Source organism: Macaca nemestrina, chromosome 15 (genome assembly GCF_043159975.1).
Source record: "Macaca nemestrina isolate mMacNem1 chromosome 15, mMacNem.hap1, whole genome shotgun sequence".
Lineage (NCBI taxonomy): Eukaryota > Metazoa > Chordata > Mammalia > Primates > Cercopithecidae > Macaca > Macaca nemestrina.
The window spans coordinates 33,298,755-33,317,213 of record NC_092139.1 but is presented as its reverse complement, the minus strand read 5'-3'; the positions used below and the strand labels follow the sequence as shown (position 1 = coordinate 33,317,213).

At 52.4% G+C, this 18,459-nt stretch overlaps 1 protein-coding gene and 1 non-coding gene across 2 annotated transcripts in view; both read left to right on the top strand.

Moving 5' to 3' along the window:
* Positions 1–6,314, top strand: part of LOC105496157 (histocompatibility minor 13) — a 56,438-nt gene extending 50,124 nt beyond the window's left edge. Inside the window, 4 exon segments of the mRNA XM_011766283.3 lie at positions 3,269–3,354; positions 5,144–5,290; positions 6,185–6,228; positions 6,231–6,314. Of these exon segments, the coding sequence (XP_011764585.2) occupies positions 3,269–3,354; positions 5,144–5,290; positions 6,185–6,228; positions 6,231–6,280 (327 nt within the window). The 3' untranslated portion in view covers positions 6,281–6,314.
* An 11,682-nt stretch (positions 6,315–17,996) lies between these two features.
* LOC112429283 (U6 spliceosomal RNA) lies at positions 17,997–18,100 on the top strand. Its single transcript, XR_003021475.1, has one exon. It is a non-coding gene; the product is annotated as a U6 spliceosomal RNA (small nuclear RNA).
* Positions 18,101–18,459: the final 359 nt, after the last annotated feature.

Sequence of the window (18,459 nt, the reverse complement as noted above, 5' to 3'; positions counted from 1 at the left end):
ATCCGCCCGTCTCGGCCTCCCAAAGTGCTGGGATTACAGGCTTGAGCCACCGCGCCCGGCCAGCTGGGGTTTTTTTAAATCACTCTGTGCCAGGCACTGTGCTAAACTCTTTTGCTAATAACTCATTTAGTCCTAGTATTACTTTATAGAAGGTCAAAAGGCCCCTAGCCCATAAGTAGAAAAACCAAGAACCATTGTGGAACTGCCTCTCACTTCTGCTCAAGGGCTTCAAGCGTGTGTAAGCTGAGAGTAACATGCATATGGCAAGGGGTGGCAGAGAGTGACTGGACCTGGCTGGACTGGAGAACTAGTTAAGAGGCCTTTTGGAGGTCTCTGCAGCTCTCAGCCCCTTCCTGGAGTCCAAGCCCAGAGCCAGTTCTCCCAGTGGCCACAAGGGGGCAACCTCGCCTTCTGCCTGGCTGGACTGGGAAAAGGCACCCATTCAGAGCTCTGGCACACAGGAGTCCTCCTTTATGGGGCAACTGCAGCGCTGAAAGAATGCGGACACTACGTCAGGCTGGGCCCTGGATGGCTATCTGGACTCCGGACTAACGAACTCCTGAACCCTGGCCCAAGTCCTGTGTTACTCAACAGCAGAAGCCTAGCCGTTCTCCCTAGTCATCCAAGTGGGCACCTCTAAAAATTCTTCTTGGAAAGGGGATCCAGGACGTGAGGGGACTGTGTTCCATGGGGTCCCCTACTCTCCAACACACAGGTAGTCCCAGTGCTCTAGGTAAGGGACACTTCTGCCTTTGTGCAGTGGTGTGATCTCAGCTCATTGGAACCTCTGCCTCCTGGGCTCAAGCAATTCTCCTGCCTCAGCCTCCCAAGTAGCTGGGGTTACAGGCATGCACCATCACGCCCAACTGATTTTGTATTTTTAGTAGAAACAGGGTTTCCCCATGTTGGCCAGGCTGGTTTCAAACTCCTGACTGCAGCTGATCTACCCACCTCAGCCTCCCAAAGTGCTGGGATTACAAGCGTGAGCCACCACTCCCAGCCTACTTAGGGATTGTTAGATTCAATAATTTAATATACGTAATACAGTATTGATCACAGCCCACCTATGGCAGATGGCAAGAAATAAATCTGAATATTAGGATCAAGGGCATGTGGGAAAGATTTATTTGTTCTCTGGCCAAGGGCTGGCTTTACATTAAGAATGAAGTCTCCAGCCAGGTGTGGTGGCTCACACCTGTAATCCCAGCACTTTGGGAGGCCAAGGCGGGTGGATCACCTGAGGTCAGGAGTTCAAGACCAGCCTGACCAGCATGGGGAAACCCCATCTCTACTAAAAACACAAAATTAGCCGGGCACGGTGGCTCACACCTGTAATCCTAGCACTTTGGGAGACCGAGGTGGGTGGATCACGAGGTCAGGAGATCAAGACTATCCTGGCCAACATGGTGAAACCCTGTCTCTACTAAAAATTAAAAAAAATTAGCTGGGCGTTGTGGTGGGCACCTGTAGTCCCAGCTACTGGGGAGGCTGAGGCAGAGAATCACTTGAACTCAGAAGGTGGAGGTTGCAGTGAGCCGAGATTGCACCACTGTACTCCAGCCTGGCAGCAGAGTGAGACTCCATCTCAAAAAAAAAAAAAAAATTGGCTTGGTGGTGCATGCCTGTAATCCCAGCTACTCAGAAGGCTGAGTGAGGCAGGAGAATCTCTTGAACTGGGAGGCGGAGGTTACAGTGAGCTGAGATCACACCATTGCACTCCAGCCTGGGCAACAAGAGTGAAACTGTCTCAGAAAAAAAAAAGGGAATGAAGTCTCCTCACCCTCTTCAGGACAATCTCTTCACTTCATGAGCACCCATGAAGAAGCGCCATGAAGGAGCCATTCATTGAGTATTTACCAGGCCCTAAAGATTAGCCAGGCATGGAGGCTCACACCTGTAGGCCCAGCAACTTGTGGGACTGAGGTGAAAGGATCACTTGAGCCCAGGAGGTCAAGGCTACAGTGAGTGAGCCATGTTCATATCACTGCATTTCAGTCTGGGAGACAAAGTGAGAATGCTGTGAGGGAAATTAGAGGGACTTACAGAGCATGTAGCAAGGGACTTGACTCCATGTGAAGGAACGCAGTGCACCAGCCTGGCCAACATGGTGAAACCCTATCTCTACTGAAAAATACAAATATTAGCTGGGCATGGTGGTGCACACCTGTAATCCCAGATACTTGGGAGGCAGAGGTTGCAGTGCGCCAAGATCACACCATCGCACTCCAGTCTGGGAGATAGAGCAAGACTCTGTCTCAAAAAACAAAAAAAAACTTGGCCGGGCACGGTGGCTCACACCTGTAATCCCAGCACTTTGGGAGGCCAAGGCAGGCAGATCATGAGGTCAGGAGATCGAGACCATCCTGGCTAACACAGTGAAACCCCGTCTCTACTAAAACTATAAAAAATTAGCTGGGCGTGGTGGTGGGCGCCTGTAGTCCCAGCTACTTGGGAGGCTGAGGCAGGAGAATAGCATGAACCCGGGAGGCAGAGCTTGCAGTGAGCCGAGATCGCGCCACTGCACTCCAGCCTGGGTGACAGAGCAAGACTCCATCTCCAAAAAAAAAAAAAAAAAAAAAGATTTGGGTCTCTGAGTCCTCTCCTTGTGAAGCATTGATCTTCCTCCTCTGCAAAAGGATAACCATCATGGGATGTGCCATTGAGCTGACTATTCCTGGGAAGGCTAAGCTCAGTGCCTGTACAGTAGATGTTCATGATTGGGGTCTTAGTATAACTATGTTTTTCTCCAAACCCAGCTTTATCAGGAGTCTCGGCACAGACATGCCAAATTGCTTGGATGTGAATCCTGGGGGAGCCAGTGGCCAGCTAGGTCATCTTAATACAGGCTGCAACAAGTACTCATTAGCGCAGCCGTGACGTCATCATCACTATAATAGCATCTGGAGCATTTGCTAAAATGCAGGTGTGAGCCCCAGACCTCAGGAAGCAGAGTCTCTGGGAGTAGGACCAAACCAGGAAGTTGCATTTTAAACCTAGTGACCCAGGTGATTCAGATGCTGCCAGCCAAACCCTTGGGAACCCTTGAAGCCCTGCCTGCTTGAGTTTCTTAGTTTTCTTGCATTCCCTCTCAGGAGGAGCAGCCCTTGTCTGGGAGTTAGCCCTGGGTTCAGGTCCAGCCACTAATTTGCTGTGGTCCTGGACCAGTCACTGTCCTTCAGTTCAGCCCAGGAGGGGTTTGGGGTGCTGGGTATGGCCCTGAAGCAGTGCGGTGCCCAGCATGGCCTCACCAGCCTGTGTCCTCTCATAGCCTGCCCTCCTATACCTGGTCCCTGCCTGCATCGGTTTTCCTGTCCTGGTGGCGCTGGCCAAGGGAGAAGTGACAGAGATGTTCAGGTAAGGCAGAGTGGGGGGCAGATGTCCTCATGGGCACCAGTGCACCTGCTGGCAGTCAGTGGAACCTGCTGGTGGTGTCTGTACACCTCTCCGGGGGAACATTGTTCCTGCCACCAGCCCCACCCCTCGCCCTTTCCACCAGTAGTACATGGGTACCTGGCCTGTGGGTACCAGTGGGAACCTTCCCCTGAGCCAGGAGCCAGGGGAGCACAAGGCATCAGGGCCCTCTAGGCATCCCCCCATCCAAATGCTAGCCAGATCTTAAGAATAGCTGTTGTGGATTTTTCTCTGCCTACTGTCAGAAGCCCTGGTGACTCTGCCCCCAGGTGATTTCAGACATGTCTTCCCCTCTCATGGGCTCAGTTTTCACATGTGAGTAATAGAACAGGGGGCGTGTGGGATGCCCTAGTGTGGTAGAAAGTGCCCTGAGTAGAAGGCAGGTGTCAGTCCCTGTTCATTCACCTCTGTGGCTGTAACCCACAGCTCACTGCTTTCTCTCCATCTGTTTGTATCTCACATAGATACCCCTTTCCCAGGGCCACATCCACACCTGCCACATCCTGCACACAGTCCCACCCATACCCCAAGGCCTGCGTGACTCCAGCAGGTGTCTGCCCACAGCACTGCCGACCCTGCCTGCCAGGGACCTAGAAATAGCTGCCAGTTGCGATTAAAGCTGCCTACTCGGGTGCCTTCCACCCAGTTCCACCTGCCTGGCCTCCAAGCTGTCCCTAGAGTGCCTGCCAGGGCCTCCTGTGCACCTGGCTCCCCGCAGGGGAGCCTGTGACTCACCCTTCCCCCGGACCTGCCTCTGCCCTCCCTGTCCTGCCTAGAATCCCCAGCCCCCAGCCTGCCTGCCCACATTGCCTCACCCAGCAAAGCTCTGTGGTCTTAGGCAAGTGGGAGCTAGGGGTGAACTTGGGGACAGGTCTCGGGGAGCTTTGGGAGTGGGCATGGCACCCGATCCCTGAGCTTAGCACCCACCTCTCACCCTCCCTCTGCCTCCCATCCAGCCCAGGTTTCCCTGCCCTTCCCCTTGGGGTAACCTCCCAATGCTATTGTGCCCTCATCAGGCAAAGCTCTGAATACACAAGGCAGAGAGTGCCCATGGCCTTTACCTGCTTGGTGCTAAATGTTCTGCCATACAGGTACCCTGCCCCCACTTTTTGTCCTCCACTCCTACCCTGGATGTTCTTTGATTGGGGTAAAAAGCAAGTGATCTCTCTCTCTGTCTCTCTCTCCCTCCTTCCTCCCCATTTCTCTCCCCTAATTCTCCACCTTTTGTTTTACTTTTCCCTTTTATTCCCCCCCCTTTTTTATTGATTTACTTATGTTTATATTGGTACCACATTCACATAGTAAAAATTCCAGAGCTGTAACAGAGAGAGCACCCTCAGGCTCCAGCTACCCCACAGAGGCCAGCAGTGTTACACAGACATTCAGACACCTGTGCACTGAAACCCGGACGTGTGTATACATCTTCTTGCACAGACGGTAGCATTCTTCGAGCATTCTGCACCTTGCCTTTCCACGGTATTTCTTAGAGGTGTTTCCACAGCAGCACATACACTTCTAGAGCATGCTTGTTCTTTTGCACAGCGGCCTGATGTGCCTTTGTCTAGGTACATCTTTTTTCATTTTCCAAATATTCTTTCCATAAAATCTGGAAGTGCAGAAATAGGTAAAAACAAGACGGTTCTGCTCTCTGCTCCTTGGAAAGGAAGTCTGTCTTCCCTTAGTCTTTCCCTATCCATCTCTTTTTTCTGTCTCTTCTCTGTCTCTCACACAGCTACGAGTCCTCGGCGGAAATCCTGCCTCATACCCCGAGGCTCACCCACTTCCCCACAGTCTCGGGCTCCCCAGCCAGCCTGGCCGACTCCATGCAACAGAAGCTAGCTGGCCCTCGCCGCCGGCGCCCGCAGAATCCCAGCGCCATGTAATGCCCAGCGGGTGCCCACCTGCCCGCTTCCCCCTACTGCCCCGGGGCCCAAGGTAGGGCAGACACTGCAGCTCCAGGGTACAGGGCAGGGAACATTACCAGGAGTAGGCCGCAAGAGGCAGCTCCTCTACAACCACTGGGCAGTGGCTGCACCCAGCCATGGGGCTGGGAAGCAGGACAACCCCTAAGCTTCCTGCCCTCAACAGTAATGCGGGGCCCACATCATAGTGGATGGAAATGGCCCTTGTCATGCAGTAGTAGATACTGTTACCATTCAAGGAATATATATAACCTTAGGCAAGTCACTTACTTTCTTCATCTGTAAGTGGGCACATTCCTGCCTCACGGGGTTGATCTGGTGAGGAAATATGTGTATTGTCCTTGGCATGAACTCAGTTGCTTGAAAAGTGGAGCCCATAGAAGGAGCTAAGCCAGGGTGTCTGTCTTCAAAGCAGCACCTTGCCACTTGCCAGTACAGCAATGCCCTCACCTCTGGCGCTGAGCTGTTTGATTGATGCTGTGTGCCCTGGGAGGCAGCCTATCTCCATCTCTTGTAGCCTTGTCATGGCCGCCCCTTTTCCACGCTATAGCAGAAGGTTCAGGAAGCTTGATGTCAGCCCACACAAGCCCAGGCCCAACCTCTCTTCCATTGGGTGCTGCCCTCGCTGCCTCCTGGCACCCCCGGGCTCAGAGAAAGCAGAGCAGCCTGTCTGAGGAGGGCATGCGGTAGGGCTGGGGCCAGGTGCTGTTAGGTGCTGGGCAGTGGACACAGGGCTGACGCTCCACATGTGACCAGGCGCTTTCCTAGGATGGGGGTGGGGGAAGGGGACAACCAAGGTTCTGCTCACCCTCTCCTCTAAATGAATTATTATTGTTTTGTTTTTTGGTCAGTTATGAGGAGTCAAATCCTAAGGATCCAGCGGCAGTGACAGAATCAAAGGAACAGAGGCATCAGCATCGAAGGGGCTGGAGAAGAAAGAGAAATGATGCGGCTGGTGCCGGAGCCTTTCAGGACCAGACCAGACAGATGGGGGCTGGGCCCACACAGGCATGCACGGGCAGAGGGCACAGGAGGTTGAGGGCAGCTCCAGGACAGGGCAGGGGGCAGCAGGATACCTCCAGCCAGGCCTCTGTGGCCTCTGTTTCCCTCTCCCTCTCCTGGCCCTCCTCTGCTCCTCCCCACACCCTGCAGGCAAAAGAAACCCCCAGCTTCCCCCTCCCCCAGAGCCAAGTGGGAAAAGTGGGTGTGATTTTTAGATTTTGTATTGTGGACTGATTTTGCCTCACATTAAAAACTCATCCCATGGCCAGGGCGGGCCACTGTGCTCCCGGAAGGGTTCTCTGCATAAGCACCCAGTGTCTTGCCCTCGGTTTTCTAGGTCTCACCTGCCCACCCAGAATCTTTTCTGCAAGCCCCTTGAGGGTGCCCACCCCAGTGCCTGCCCAGCCCTGCACCCCAAAAACACCTTTTAGCCAGTAGAGGGGGCCCACGAGCCTTCTCTCTCACCAGCTGTCACTTTTCTCACCACCTTCCTAGAAACACTTGGGGGCAGCAAGGGTGCTGGCAGATGAGAGTCCCCCACTCACCGTGGTGAGAGCGGTGCAGAGTACCCAGGGCTGACCTGACTCACAAGGGAAGCAGTAACTGTAGAACCTGCCAACCTCCCTGGTCCCTGTGGCCATATGGCTTCGGCTGGTGAGGGCTTGGAGTCTAGGTTACCCTGAAGATCAAGACTTTCTCTCTCCCATTCTGCCCATTCCTGGGTTTCTTCCCAAAATTGCTGTGGAGCCAGTCACAGCACAAGGGCCAGGACCTCTAGAGAGGCTGGAGTGAGGAAGGATTGAGCCTAGTGATTGTCAGAGGCTTTCTGGGGCCTAAGAGCTGAAATCTTAGGGCCCGGGTTTCCCTAAAGTTTGCTGAAGACAGCAGCCCTGGCCAGCAGGAGACTGACCCCACACCACCCCAAACCAGGCAAACAGTGGCCACAACCCTCATCCACCCACCTGGTATGAGGTCACTGAGTGGGGAAACAGAAGAGGGTGGCCACTGGACTGACGGACCCAGGGCTCTTCTTTGCCCAAAGCTTCAGGTTCAAAGGCTGAAAATAATAGTGGCTTCCAGTTTGGAAGTGACCAAAGGACAATCATGACCAGAGACTCAGGAGTGTGATTGTAGTACCTTCACTAGGTATTAACATGTACTAAGTACCTTGATAGAGGATTTCACTTCCTTCTGAGTCTTGGGCTGTAGGTGCTATTATTAGCTCCACTGTGCAGATGAGGGAATTGAGGCAGCTTGCCTATGGACATCAATTTGACCTTAGCCAAGCCAAACTGAATTCCAAGTTCCTAAGGACCGCAGATCCTCCCCAGACCCCTGTGACCAAGTCACTGTGGCTGGTGTGCTGGGCATCCCTGAGGCCCAGCCACTCAACTTTACTGGCTCCAGGATTCTATAGGAAGGAAAAGGGGTAGAAAATCTCAAAAGGCTTCTTCCAGGGCCGGGCGCGGTGGCTCAAGCCTGTAATCCCAGCACTTTGGGAGGCCGAGACGGGCGGATCACGAGGTCAGGAGATCGAGACCATCCTGGCTAACACAGTGAAACCCCGTCTCTACTAAAAAATACAAAAAACTAGCCGGGCGAGGTGGCAGGCGCCTGTAGTCCCAGCTACTCGGGAGGCTGAGGCAGGAGAATGGCGTAAACCCGGGAGGCGGAGCTTGCAGTGAGCTGAGATCTGGCCACTGCTCTCCAGCCTGGGCGACAGAGCCTGACTCCGTCTCAAAAAAAAAAAAAAAAAAAAAAAAAAAGGGCTTCTTCCTTTCAGGGAGGGGGTTCCCTCTCAGAGGCTTCTGGAATCTCTACCCACTCCAGCCGACTTTTGAGGCCATGTGGTCCTGGAACAAAGCCCCTCTGAGGGCGGCAGATGGGGCAGGCGGCCCAGGCACACAGCATGGTTGGCTCTGCGGCCCAGGGCCCACAAAAGCCTTATTGAGTCACCACCAGCCCCCGGCAGAGGCTGAGGTGGCAGTGGCGCCGAGCGCCTGCCACCTAATGACTGTCCTGGCCCAGCCAGATGTTCCGCAGACCTCCGGAGCAGCGGACCAGGGCCCGCCCGGCCAGCCGGCACCGCAGAGGCCACTCTAATTCCAATTAACCAGCTTCAGCTGAGCAAACAGCGGGCAGTGGTGGCCCAGCCCGGGCGGTAGGCCCGGCCCGCAGAGCCTGTGAGTCTAGACTCCAGATGTGAACCGCCACCGCCAGAGTCCCATGGAAAAATGGCACCAGGCAGGGCAAGGATTAGGCCTGCATGCTGGGGAGGGGGTGTGGGTGGTTGCGCAGGGCCCTGAGTGGGCTTGATGCCAGTCTCACCTGGTTTGGGGTGGATCCTTAGGAAACTGCTCTAGAACCCAAGTTCTACCCTGCTTCATCCGGTTCTGTTTCTGTGCCTCAGTATCCCATGACGGCTCCAAGGGGAAAACCAGCCCTGCTGAGACCCCAGTGTGCACTTTGTGTTTCACATGTCACTAGCATTATGGTAGTGCAACTGACCCTTGAACAACACAGGGATTAGGGGCACCAACCCGCATGGTCGAAAATCTGTATAACTTTTGAGTCCCCCAAAACAAATAATAGCCACCTGTTGACCAGAAGCCTTACCTGATAACATAAAACAGTCAAAACATTTTGTATATGTACTACAGTGTATTTGTATCATAGAGTAAGCTAGACAAAATGTTATTAAGAAAAAAAAGCCGGGCGCGGTGGTTTACGCCTGTAATCCCACCACTTTGGGAGGCTGAAATGGGCGGATCACGAGGTCAGGAGATGGAGACTATCCTGGCTAACACAGTGAAACCCCGTCTCTACTAAAAATACAAAAAATTAGCCGGGTGTGGTGGTGGGCGCCTGTAGTCCCAGCTACTCGGGAGGCTGAGCCAGGAGAATGGCGTGAACCCGGGAGGCAGAGCTTGCAGTAAGCCGAGATGGCACCACTGCACTCCAGCCTGGGCTACACAGCAAGACTCTGTCTAAAAAAAAAAAAAAAAAAAGAGAAACATATTTAGTAGTAGAGGGAATGCAAAAATAAATTTTAAAAATATATTATTCATTAAGTGGGCTGGGCACTGTGGCTCACACCTGTAATTCCAGCACTTTGGGAGACTAAGGCAGGCGGATCACAACGTCAGAAGTTCAAGACCAGCCTGGCCAATATGGTGAAACCCCCGTCTCTACTAAAAATACAAAAATTAGCCGGGTGTGGTGGCAGGCGACTAGTCCCAGCTACTTGGGAGGCTGCGGCAGGAGAATCACTTGAACCCAGGAGGTGGAGGTTGCAGTGAGCCGAGATTGCACCACTGCACTCCAACCTGGGGGACAGAGCAAGACTCCGTCTCAAAAAAAAAAAAAAATTATTCAATGAAAGTGGATCATCATACATAAAGATCTTAATCCTGGTCTTTGTGTTGAGGAAGAGGAGGGGGTTGGTCTTGCTGTCTCAGGGGTGGCAGAGGTAGAAAAAAAGTCCTTGTATAAGTGCACCCGCACAGTTCAAACCCGTGTTCAAGTTTCAAATGCGTCTTAGATTTACTTAATCGCTGTAACCACCCTTTGAGGTACCTACATCATTCTTACGTTGGGGAAACTGAGGCAGAGACCGTAAGTAAGGGCCTAGGGGGCATGCGAACCCAGAGTGTCTGGCTTCCAAGATTCGTATTCACCGTGGTGCTGTTTGACATGATCAGGATACTGGATCCCTGGTTCCCTTTTTGGGGGGTCAGCGTTGGAGAAGGTTCGGCAACCTCGGAGTCTGACAGCAGGGCTGGCTCCTGCAGTGTGAATGGAGCGGTCTAGCCCACGCTGCCCTGTGCTCGACTGTGAAGGGGGAAGGACCTGCTTCCCAAGGCGGGTCCAGCTTTCTGAGGGAAAGCCTTCAGAACCTCCATCAGGCCGGCACCAGGTACCAGTTAAGCACTGGGCAGGGAACAGAAGTGGTCAAACGCCGCTTGCCGCGACTTTAAACCGCTGAATAAATGGATAATGTCAAGCGCTATGGCTTACAGCAGTAGTGACTCCGGTTCCTACGATCGTGTCTGGGGTCCCTGAGGAGCAAGGTAAAAGTCGGCCATCCAGGAGGTCAGAGTTCAGCTGTTCTTGCACAAGCAGGGAAGCTGGGTCACCCCAAAACACGGTCAAGACTTGCGGTGGTATCAAATGGCTATCAGGGGCGGGGCCTCAGGGGCCTGCCCCGGCCTCCCCGCCCCGCGTTTGGATTCCCTCCAGGATTCCGGGCCAGGGCGCGGGAGGCGGAGGCCGAGGAGAGGACGGGAGGAGGCTGCATCCTGCCCTCGTGCGTCAGGAAGAGCCGAGCGAGCGGGAAGGAAAGCACCAGCCCCCACCCCCGCCGCGGCCACACCTGGGTTCTCCAGGCGGGCAGGGGGGCCCCCGGGCAGGCGCCTGGCTCCAGCAAGTCTGGGCCGCCTCCCCGCGCCGCCCCGCGGGGGCCGCCAGATGGGCTGCCCGCCCGCCCAGCGACGCAGGCAGGAAACGGCCGGCCGGGCTGCCAGGAACGCGCTCAGGGGAGGGGACGGGCCTGGCCTGGCCACGCCCGCCGGGGGAAAGGAGGGGCCAAGCGCCGCCCGGCGGGGACTGGTGAGTTCCGAGAGCCTGCGGTCCGTGTCCCTGCCTTTACTAGCTGTTTCCTTGGATAGGTCGTTTTACTGCTCTGTGCCTCAGTTTCCCTACCTGTAAAGCGGGGCTGCTTGTCTCCGCTCTTTTCCCTTTTTCCTTTTTTATTTGTGCAGCAGGGTCGCGCTCTGTCGCCCGGGCTGAAGTGCAGTGGCGTGATGACGTCACACTGCAACCTCGACCTCCTGGGCTCAAGCGATCCTCACGCCTCAGGTGGGACTACAGATGTGTCCCGCCACGCCTGGCTGGTTTGTTTGTTTGTTTGTTTGTTTTACTGGTTGAGACGGCGGTTCTCACGCTTGCTCAGGCTGGTCTCGAACTGGGGCTCCAGCAATCTTCTCACCTTGGCCTCCCAAAGTGCTGGGATTAGAGGCGTGAGCCACCGCGCCTAGCCTCAGCTATTTTCGTGTGACCTCAGGACAATTTCTTTCCCTTCCCTTCCTTGGTTTTCTTACCTGAAAAATGGGGTGAACAATTGAACCTCCCTCAACCATGGGCTAAGCCTTTATTTTCCTCCCCACTGTAGCCCCAACACTTGGCCCATTGCCTGAAACATGAAGGCACTCAGTATTTGTTGTATGAGTGAATATAAAGGTTTGGGACAATCCTCAGGGCCTGGCTATGGCAGGCACTTCATAAATGGACACAAATTATCAAATTACCTTGAGTCTAATGTTTACCAACCTGCGACTTCAGGCAAGTGACTTCCCATCTCTGAGCTTCACTTTCCTCGTCTACTTCATGGTTGTGAGGATTAAGTAAAATAAATAATACATGGAAATCACACATAGTGTGTCCTCAATAGATATTTATGGAAGAGTCTCCAAGATGTGAGAAAAAAAAAGGGAAATACTATTTGAGTAAATTTGAAGGCAAGGAATATACAAAGGAGTTAAGTGGCTTGGAAGATTTTTGCTATATATGTAAACTAAGCTGTGTGTGGATGCATGCGTATTTTGCTTGTTGGTTGGTTTTTGAGACAGGTTGTCACTGTAGTCCAGGCTGGAGTGCAGTGGAGCAGTCATAGCTCACTGTAACCTTAAACTCCTGGACTCAAGCCATCCTCCCACTTCAGCCTCCTGAGTAGTTAGGACTACAGGTGCGTGCTACCACACCCTGCTCTTTTTTTTTTTTTTTTTTTTTTTTTTTTTTTTTTTTTTTTTTGAGCAGTCTCGCTCTGTCACCTAGTGGCGCGATCTCAGCTCACTGCAAGCTCCGCCTCCCGGGTTCATGCCATTCTCCTGCCTCACCCTCCCAAGTAGCTGGGACTACAAGCGCCCGCCACCAGGCCTGGCTAATTTTTTTTTGTAGTTTTAGTAGAGATGGGTTTCACCGTGTTAACCAGGATGGTCTTGATCTCCTGACCTCGTGATCCACCCATCTCAGCCTCCCAAAGTGCTAGGATTACAGGCGTGAGCCACCGCACCCGGCCTCATTTTGTATTGTTAAGCCTTTGGCCCAGGCACGGTGGCTCACCCCTGTAATCCCAGCACTTTGGGAGGCCGCAGCAGGCAGATCATGAGGTCAGGAGTTCGAGACCAGCCTGACCAACATAGTGAAACCCCGTCTGTATTAAAAAGAAATACGGGCCGGGCGCGGTGGCTCAAGCCTGTAATCCCAGCACTTTGGGAGGCCGAGACGGGCGGATCACGAGGTCAGGAGATCGAGACCATCCTGGCTAACACAATGAAACCCCGTCTCCACTAAAAATACAAAAAAATTAGCCGGGCGTGGTGGCGGCGCCTGTAGTCCCAGCTACTCGGGAGGCTGAGGCAGGAGAATGGTGGGAACCCGGGAGGCGGAGCTTGCAGTGAGCCGAGATCGTGCCACTGCACTCCAGCCTGGGCGACAGAGCGAGACTCCGCCTCAAAAAAAAAAAAAAAAAGAAATACGGCCAGGTGCAGTAGCTCACACCTGTAATCCCAACACTTTGGGAGGCCAAGGTGGACAGATCATTTGAGGTCAGGAGTTTGAGATCAACATGGCTAACTGGGTGAAATCCTGTTTCTACTAAAAATTAAAAAAAAAAAAAATTAGCTGAGTGTGGTGGTACACGCCCATAGAACCAGCTACTCGGGAGGCTCAGGCAGAAGAATTGTTTGAACCCAGGAGGTGGAGGTTGCACTGAGCTGAGATTGTGCCGTTGCACTCCAGCCTGGGCACCAAGAGTGAAACTCCATCTCAAAAAAAAAAAGTTTTTTAATTAGTCTGGACACGGCTCACACCTGTAATCCCAGCACTTTGGGATGCAGAAGCATGTGGAATGCTTGAAGCCAGGAGTTCAAGACCAGCCTGAGCAACATAGCAAGACTCCTCCCAATCTCTAAAAAAAATTTTCTTGGCCAGGCGCAGTAGCTCATGCCTGTATCCCAGCACTTTGGGAGGCCAAGACAGGTGGATCACCTGAGGTCAGGAGTTTGAGACCAGCCTGACCAACATGGTGAAACCCCGTCTCTACTAAAAATACAAAAATTAGCCAGGAATGGTGGCAGGTTGTAATCCCAGCTACTCAGGAGCCTGAGGCAGGAGAATCGCTTGAACCTGGGAGGTGGAGGTTGCAGTGAGCTGAGATTGTGCCATTGCACTTCAGCCTGGGCAACAAAGAACAAAAAAAGGCTGGGGACGGTGGCTTACGCCTGTAATCCCAGTACTTTGGGAGGCCGAGGCGGGTGGATCATGAGGTCAGGAGTTAGAGATCAGCCTGGCCAACATGGTGAAACCCCATCTCTACTAAAAAAATAACAAAAATTAGCCAGGTGCGGTGGTGGCCAGCTATAATCCCAGCTACTCAGGAGGCTGAGGCAGGAGATTGCTTGAACCTGGGCGGCAGAGGTTGCAGTGAGCCGAGATTGTACCACTGCACTCTAGCCTGGATGACAGAGGGAGACTATGTCTCAAAAAAAAAAATTAGGCTGGACATGGTAGCTCACATCTGTAATCCCAGCATTTTGGGATGCCAAGGCATGTGGATTGCTTGAGGCCGGGTGTTTAAAACCATCCTCAGCAACATAGCAAGACTCCATCTTTACAGAATTAAAATTAAAATATTAGCCAGAAATGATGGCACACACCTGTAGTCTCAGCTACTCATGAGGCAGAGGCAGGAGGATTGTTTGAGCCAAGGAGAAAGCTTGGGAGGTCAAGGCTGCTGTGAGCCATGATAGTGCCACCGCACTTCAGCCTGCGCAACACAGCAAGATTCGGTCTCAAAAAGACCGGGCACCACGGTTTAAGCCTGTAATCCCAGCACTTTGGTAGGCCATGGCAGGTGGATCGCTTGAACCCAGAAGTTACAGACTGGCATGGACAACATGGTGAAACTATCTCTACAAAAAAATACGAAAATTAGCTGGTCTGGTGGCTCACACCTGAGGTCCCAGCTACTCGGGAGTCTGAGATGGGAGGATCACCTGAACCGCAGGTGAGCCATGATCGCACCACTGCACTCCAGCCTGGGTGACAGAGACCCTGTCTCAGAAAAAGAAGAAAAGAAAATTAGAATAGATGTAAAAAACATTGAAAATAAAACAGCACATTCGGCCACCCATAGATTACTTTCATATTTTTTTCTGTGCTTATCATTTTTTTAACCCAAATCAGATCTAAATGAGATATTTTTTCCATAGTTAACAACCGTCTTCCCATTCCAGTTGTCATCCCATCTCACACCCAGACAGCATCCAACCTTTGTCATTTTAAGGCAGACAGGTGTGATAAACAAGGCTATCTTCATGTGAAGGCAGACCCCTGCAGAGGATGCCTGGTGGAGTCTTCAGTGGGCCCTCCCTACTGCCTTCCCAAAGCCATCAGTCCCAGCTCTGTGCCCCCTGGGATCAGCCCAGAGTTAGGGGTACCCAGAGAAGGTGCTGCTTCAAGACCCCCATGGGCCCGTCCACCTCAGACAGGTGCTTTCCTTTGCTGCCAGAAGCTGGGCACCCACCCCCTCTCAGGCTACCCCAGGGCCCAGCTGGGCTCTGAAGGGGGGGAGGGGAGGTGGAGGCACTGGTAACACTCAGATGGAGAGAAGGTGAGGGAAAACCCCGGGCACTGAGTCTGGAAAGCAGGATTCTTAGGTGTGGAGTTTGGGGGAGAAGCTGAGCCTCTTTCTGCCTGACCGGGGTCCTTTCTGCTTGACAGGTTCTCTGTGCAATTATGTGTGCATGCTGGGGTTGGGGGTAGGTGTTTGACTGAGAGTGCCTGCTCTTGTGAGAATCTATTCTAATGGACTGGGTATGGTGGCTCATGCCAGTTATCCCAGCAATTTGGGAGGCCAAGGCGGGCAGATCACCTGTAGTCAGGAGTTCAAGACCAGCCTGGTCAACATGGTGAAACCTGTCTGCACTAAAAATACAAAAATTACTCTGGTGTGGTGGCACGCACCTATAGTCCCATCTACTTAGGAGGCTGAGACAGGAGAAGCACTTGAACCTGGGAGGCAGAGGTTGCAGTGAACCAAGATCATACCACTGCATTCTAGCCTGGGTGACAAAATGAGACTCTCAAACGAAAAAAAAAAAAAAAAAGGAGAATCTATGCTAATGTTTGGGTTTCTACAAGTTGTGGGTAAGGGTGAAGTTGAAATCTTATGTGGACCGGTGCTGCAGATGGGTTTCTATATGGTTGTGTTTCTGAATGCATGATTGTGTGTTTGTGTCTGAGTATGTTTAGGAGTATGTGTTTCTGAAAACATTTGTGAGCAAGTGCCTGCATTGGTGTGTGGGTGTGTGTAAGAGAGACAGAGATCATGTGGAAGTGTTTGGGTTGATAAAAGGGCTTTTGCAAAGGCATTGCCTGTGCGAGTTTTGTGAATGTGCGCTGTTCCATCTGCTTTCTTTTTTTTTTTTTTCTTTTTTTTTTGAGACAGAGTTTCGCTCTTGTTTCCCAGGCTGGAGTGGAATGGCGGGATCTCGGCTCACCGAAACCTCTGCATCCCGGGTTCAAGCGATTCTCCTGCCTCAGCCTCCCGAGTAGCTGGGATTACAGGCATGCACCACCACACCTGGCTAATTTTGTATTTTTAGTGGAGACAGGGTTTCTCCATGTTGGACAGGCTGGTCTCAAACTCCCAACCTCAGGTGACCCGCCCGCCTTGACCTCCCAAAGTGCTAGGATTACAGGCATGAGCCACCGCACCCAGCCCTGCTTTCTGTGTGTGTGTGTGTGTGTGTGTGTGTGTGTGTGTGTGTGTGTGTGTGTGTGTTTCAGGTCTTGTTTTTTTGGTTCATGCTTCCCTTTGCCTGGATCATCCCACAGTGGTGCAGTCACAGTTCACTGCAGTCACAGTTCATTGCAGCCTCAAGCTCTCAAGCTCCTGGTCTCAAGCAATCCTCCCACCTCAGCCTCCCAAGTAGTTAGAACTATATGTGTGCCACTGACCCGGCTAATATATATATATATATATATATATTTTTTTTTTTTTTTTGAGACGGAGTCTCGCTCTGTCGCCCAGGCTGGAGTGCAGTGGCCGGATCTCAGCTCACTGCAAGCTCCGCCTCCCGGGTTTACGCCATTCTCCTGCCTCAGCCTCCCGAGTAGCTGGGACTACAGGTGCCCGCCACTCGCCTGGCTAGTTTTTTGTATTTTTTAGTAGAGACGGGGTTTCACCGTGTTCGCCAGGATGGTATCGATCTCCTGACCTCGTGATCCGCCCGTCTCGGCCTCCCAAAGTGCTGGGATTACAGGCTTGAGCCACCAGGCCGGCAATATTTTTTAATTCTTTTTTTTTTTTTTTTCTGAGACCGAGTCTCGCTCTGTCGCCCAGGCTGGAGTGCAGTGGCGAGATCTCGGCTCACTGCAAGCTCTGCCTTCCAGGTTCAGGCCATTCTCCTGCCTCAGCCTCCCAAGTAGCTAGGACTACAGGCGCCCGTCAGGACGCCCAGCTAATTTTTTGTATTTTTCATACAGATGGGGTTTCACCGTGTTAGCCAGGAAGGTCTCGATCTCCTGACCTCGTGATCCACCCGCCTCGGCCTCCCAAAGTGCTGGGCTTACAGGTATGAGCCACCGCGTCCGGCCAGGCTAATTTTTTAATTTTTTTTTTTTTTTTTTTTTTTTTTTTTTTTGAGACGGAGTCTCGCGCTGTCACCCAGGCTGGAGTGCAGTGGCCGGATCTCAGCTCACTGCAAGCTCCGCCTCCCGGGTTCACGCCATTCTCCTGCCTCAGCCTCCCAAGTAGCTGGGACTATAGGCGTCTGCCACCATGCCCAGCTAATTTTTGTATTTTTTTAGTAGAGACGGGGTTTCACCGTGTTAACCAGCATGGTCTTGATCTCCTGACCTCGTGATCCGCCCGTCTCGGCCTCCCAAAGTGCTGGGATTACAGGCTTGAGCGACCGCGCCCGGCCAATTTTTTAATATTTTTGTAGAGACAGGGTCTCATTATATTGCCCAGGCTGATCTCAAACTCCTAACCTCAAGCAATCCTCCTTCCTCGGCCTCCCAGAGTGCTGGGATTACAGGCATGAGACCCCGCACAGTATGTTTCTGCAGCGGCCTCTCTGTGACTTCCTCTCTTCTGGCCTCATGGAGAAACCCCAGAAAGAGCACAGACTCTGCAATTAGAGAAACAGGGTTTGGAATTCTGTGCCATTCTCTCCCTGTGTGATTTGGCCAACTGATTCAAAGGCTGTTTCCTCATCTGTAAAATGGGGATAAATTAGTCAGTGGTCCTTGTTATTATTCTGATTATTCTTCTCTCTGCTACCTACCCCCTTCCAAAACACCAGCCGGTCTTCTCTGCTCTGGCCAAATTGACGACAGCTTTGTTTTCAAGCCTAAAACCTGCTTCTTCCAATTTGCTCAGCAGCTATTTGCTAATCATCCAGAGTGAAGCCACTGGGGGAAAGTGCTCCTGGGAATGCCTCCACAGAGCTGCTGATTGTGCGCATGCTGTCAAAGGCTCAGATTTTTCTGTTCAGGCCCAAACGGGCAGCACGATCTGGGGAAGTTGCAACAGGGAAAGCCAAAAGAAAAAGAAAAACCACGAGAGTTTTTACTTCCTTAATAAAATTGGTTTCGGTGCTCTCTTTGGCAGCACATATACTAAAATTGGAACTAGACAGAGATTGGCATTGCCCCAGAGCAAGAATGACACACAAATTCGTGACGCTTTCAATAAAAAATAAAATAAATTTTTTTTCCCAGTCTGTGTCTCTCTTAAGCCCCACAGGATAGAAATGTCCTAAAATAAGACATTAAAGAAGAGGAGAAGTCCATGATCTGTTCTGGTTTTTGGGTGTTGTCGTTGTTGTTTTTTAATGGGTCTCTCGGGATTCCACCAGACCGCCCCCCCTTCCCAGCCGCTGTGTGGTCTGGGCCTGAGAACACCAAGCCCCCCGACCCGCAGCCCACGCCCACCCACCACCCAGCCTAGGCAGCGGTTTCCCAGGATTCACATGGTAATGAAGGCATCCATCTTCTCCCAGACACACACTGGGCCCTCCGACCCTCCCAGGGCCCGCACAATGGCCCACAGCGCCGC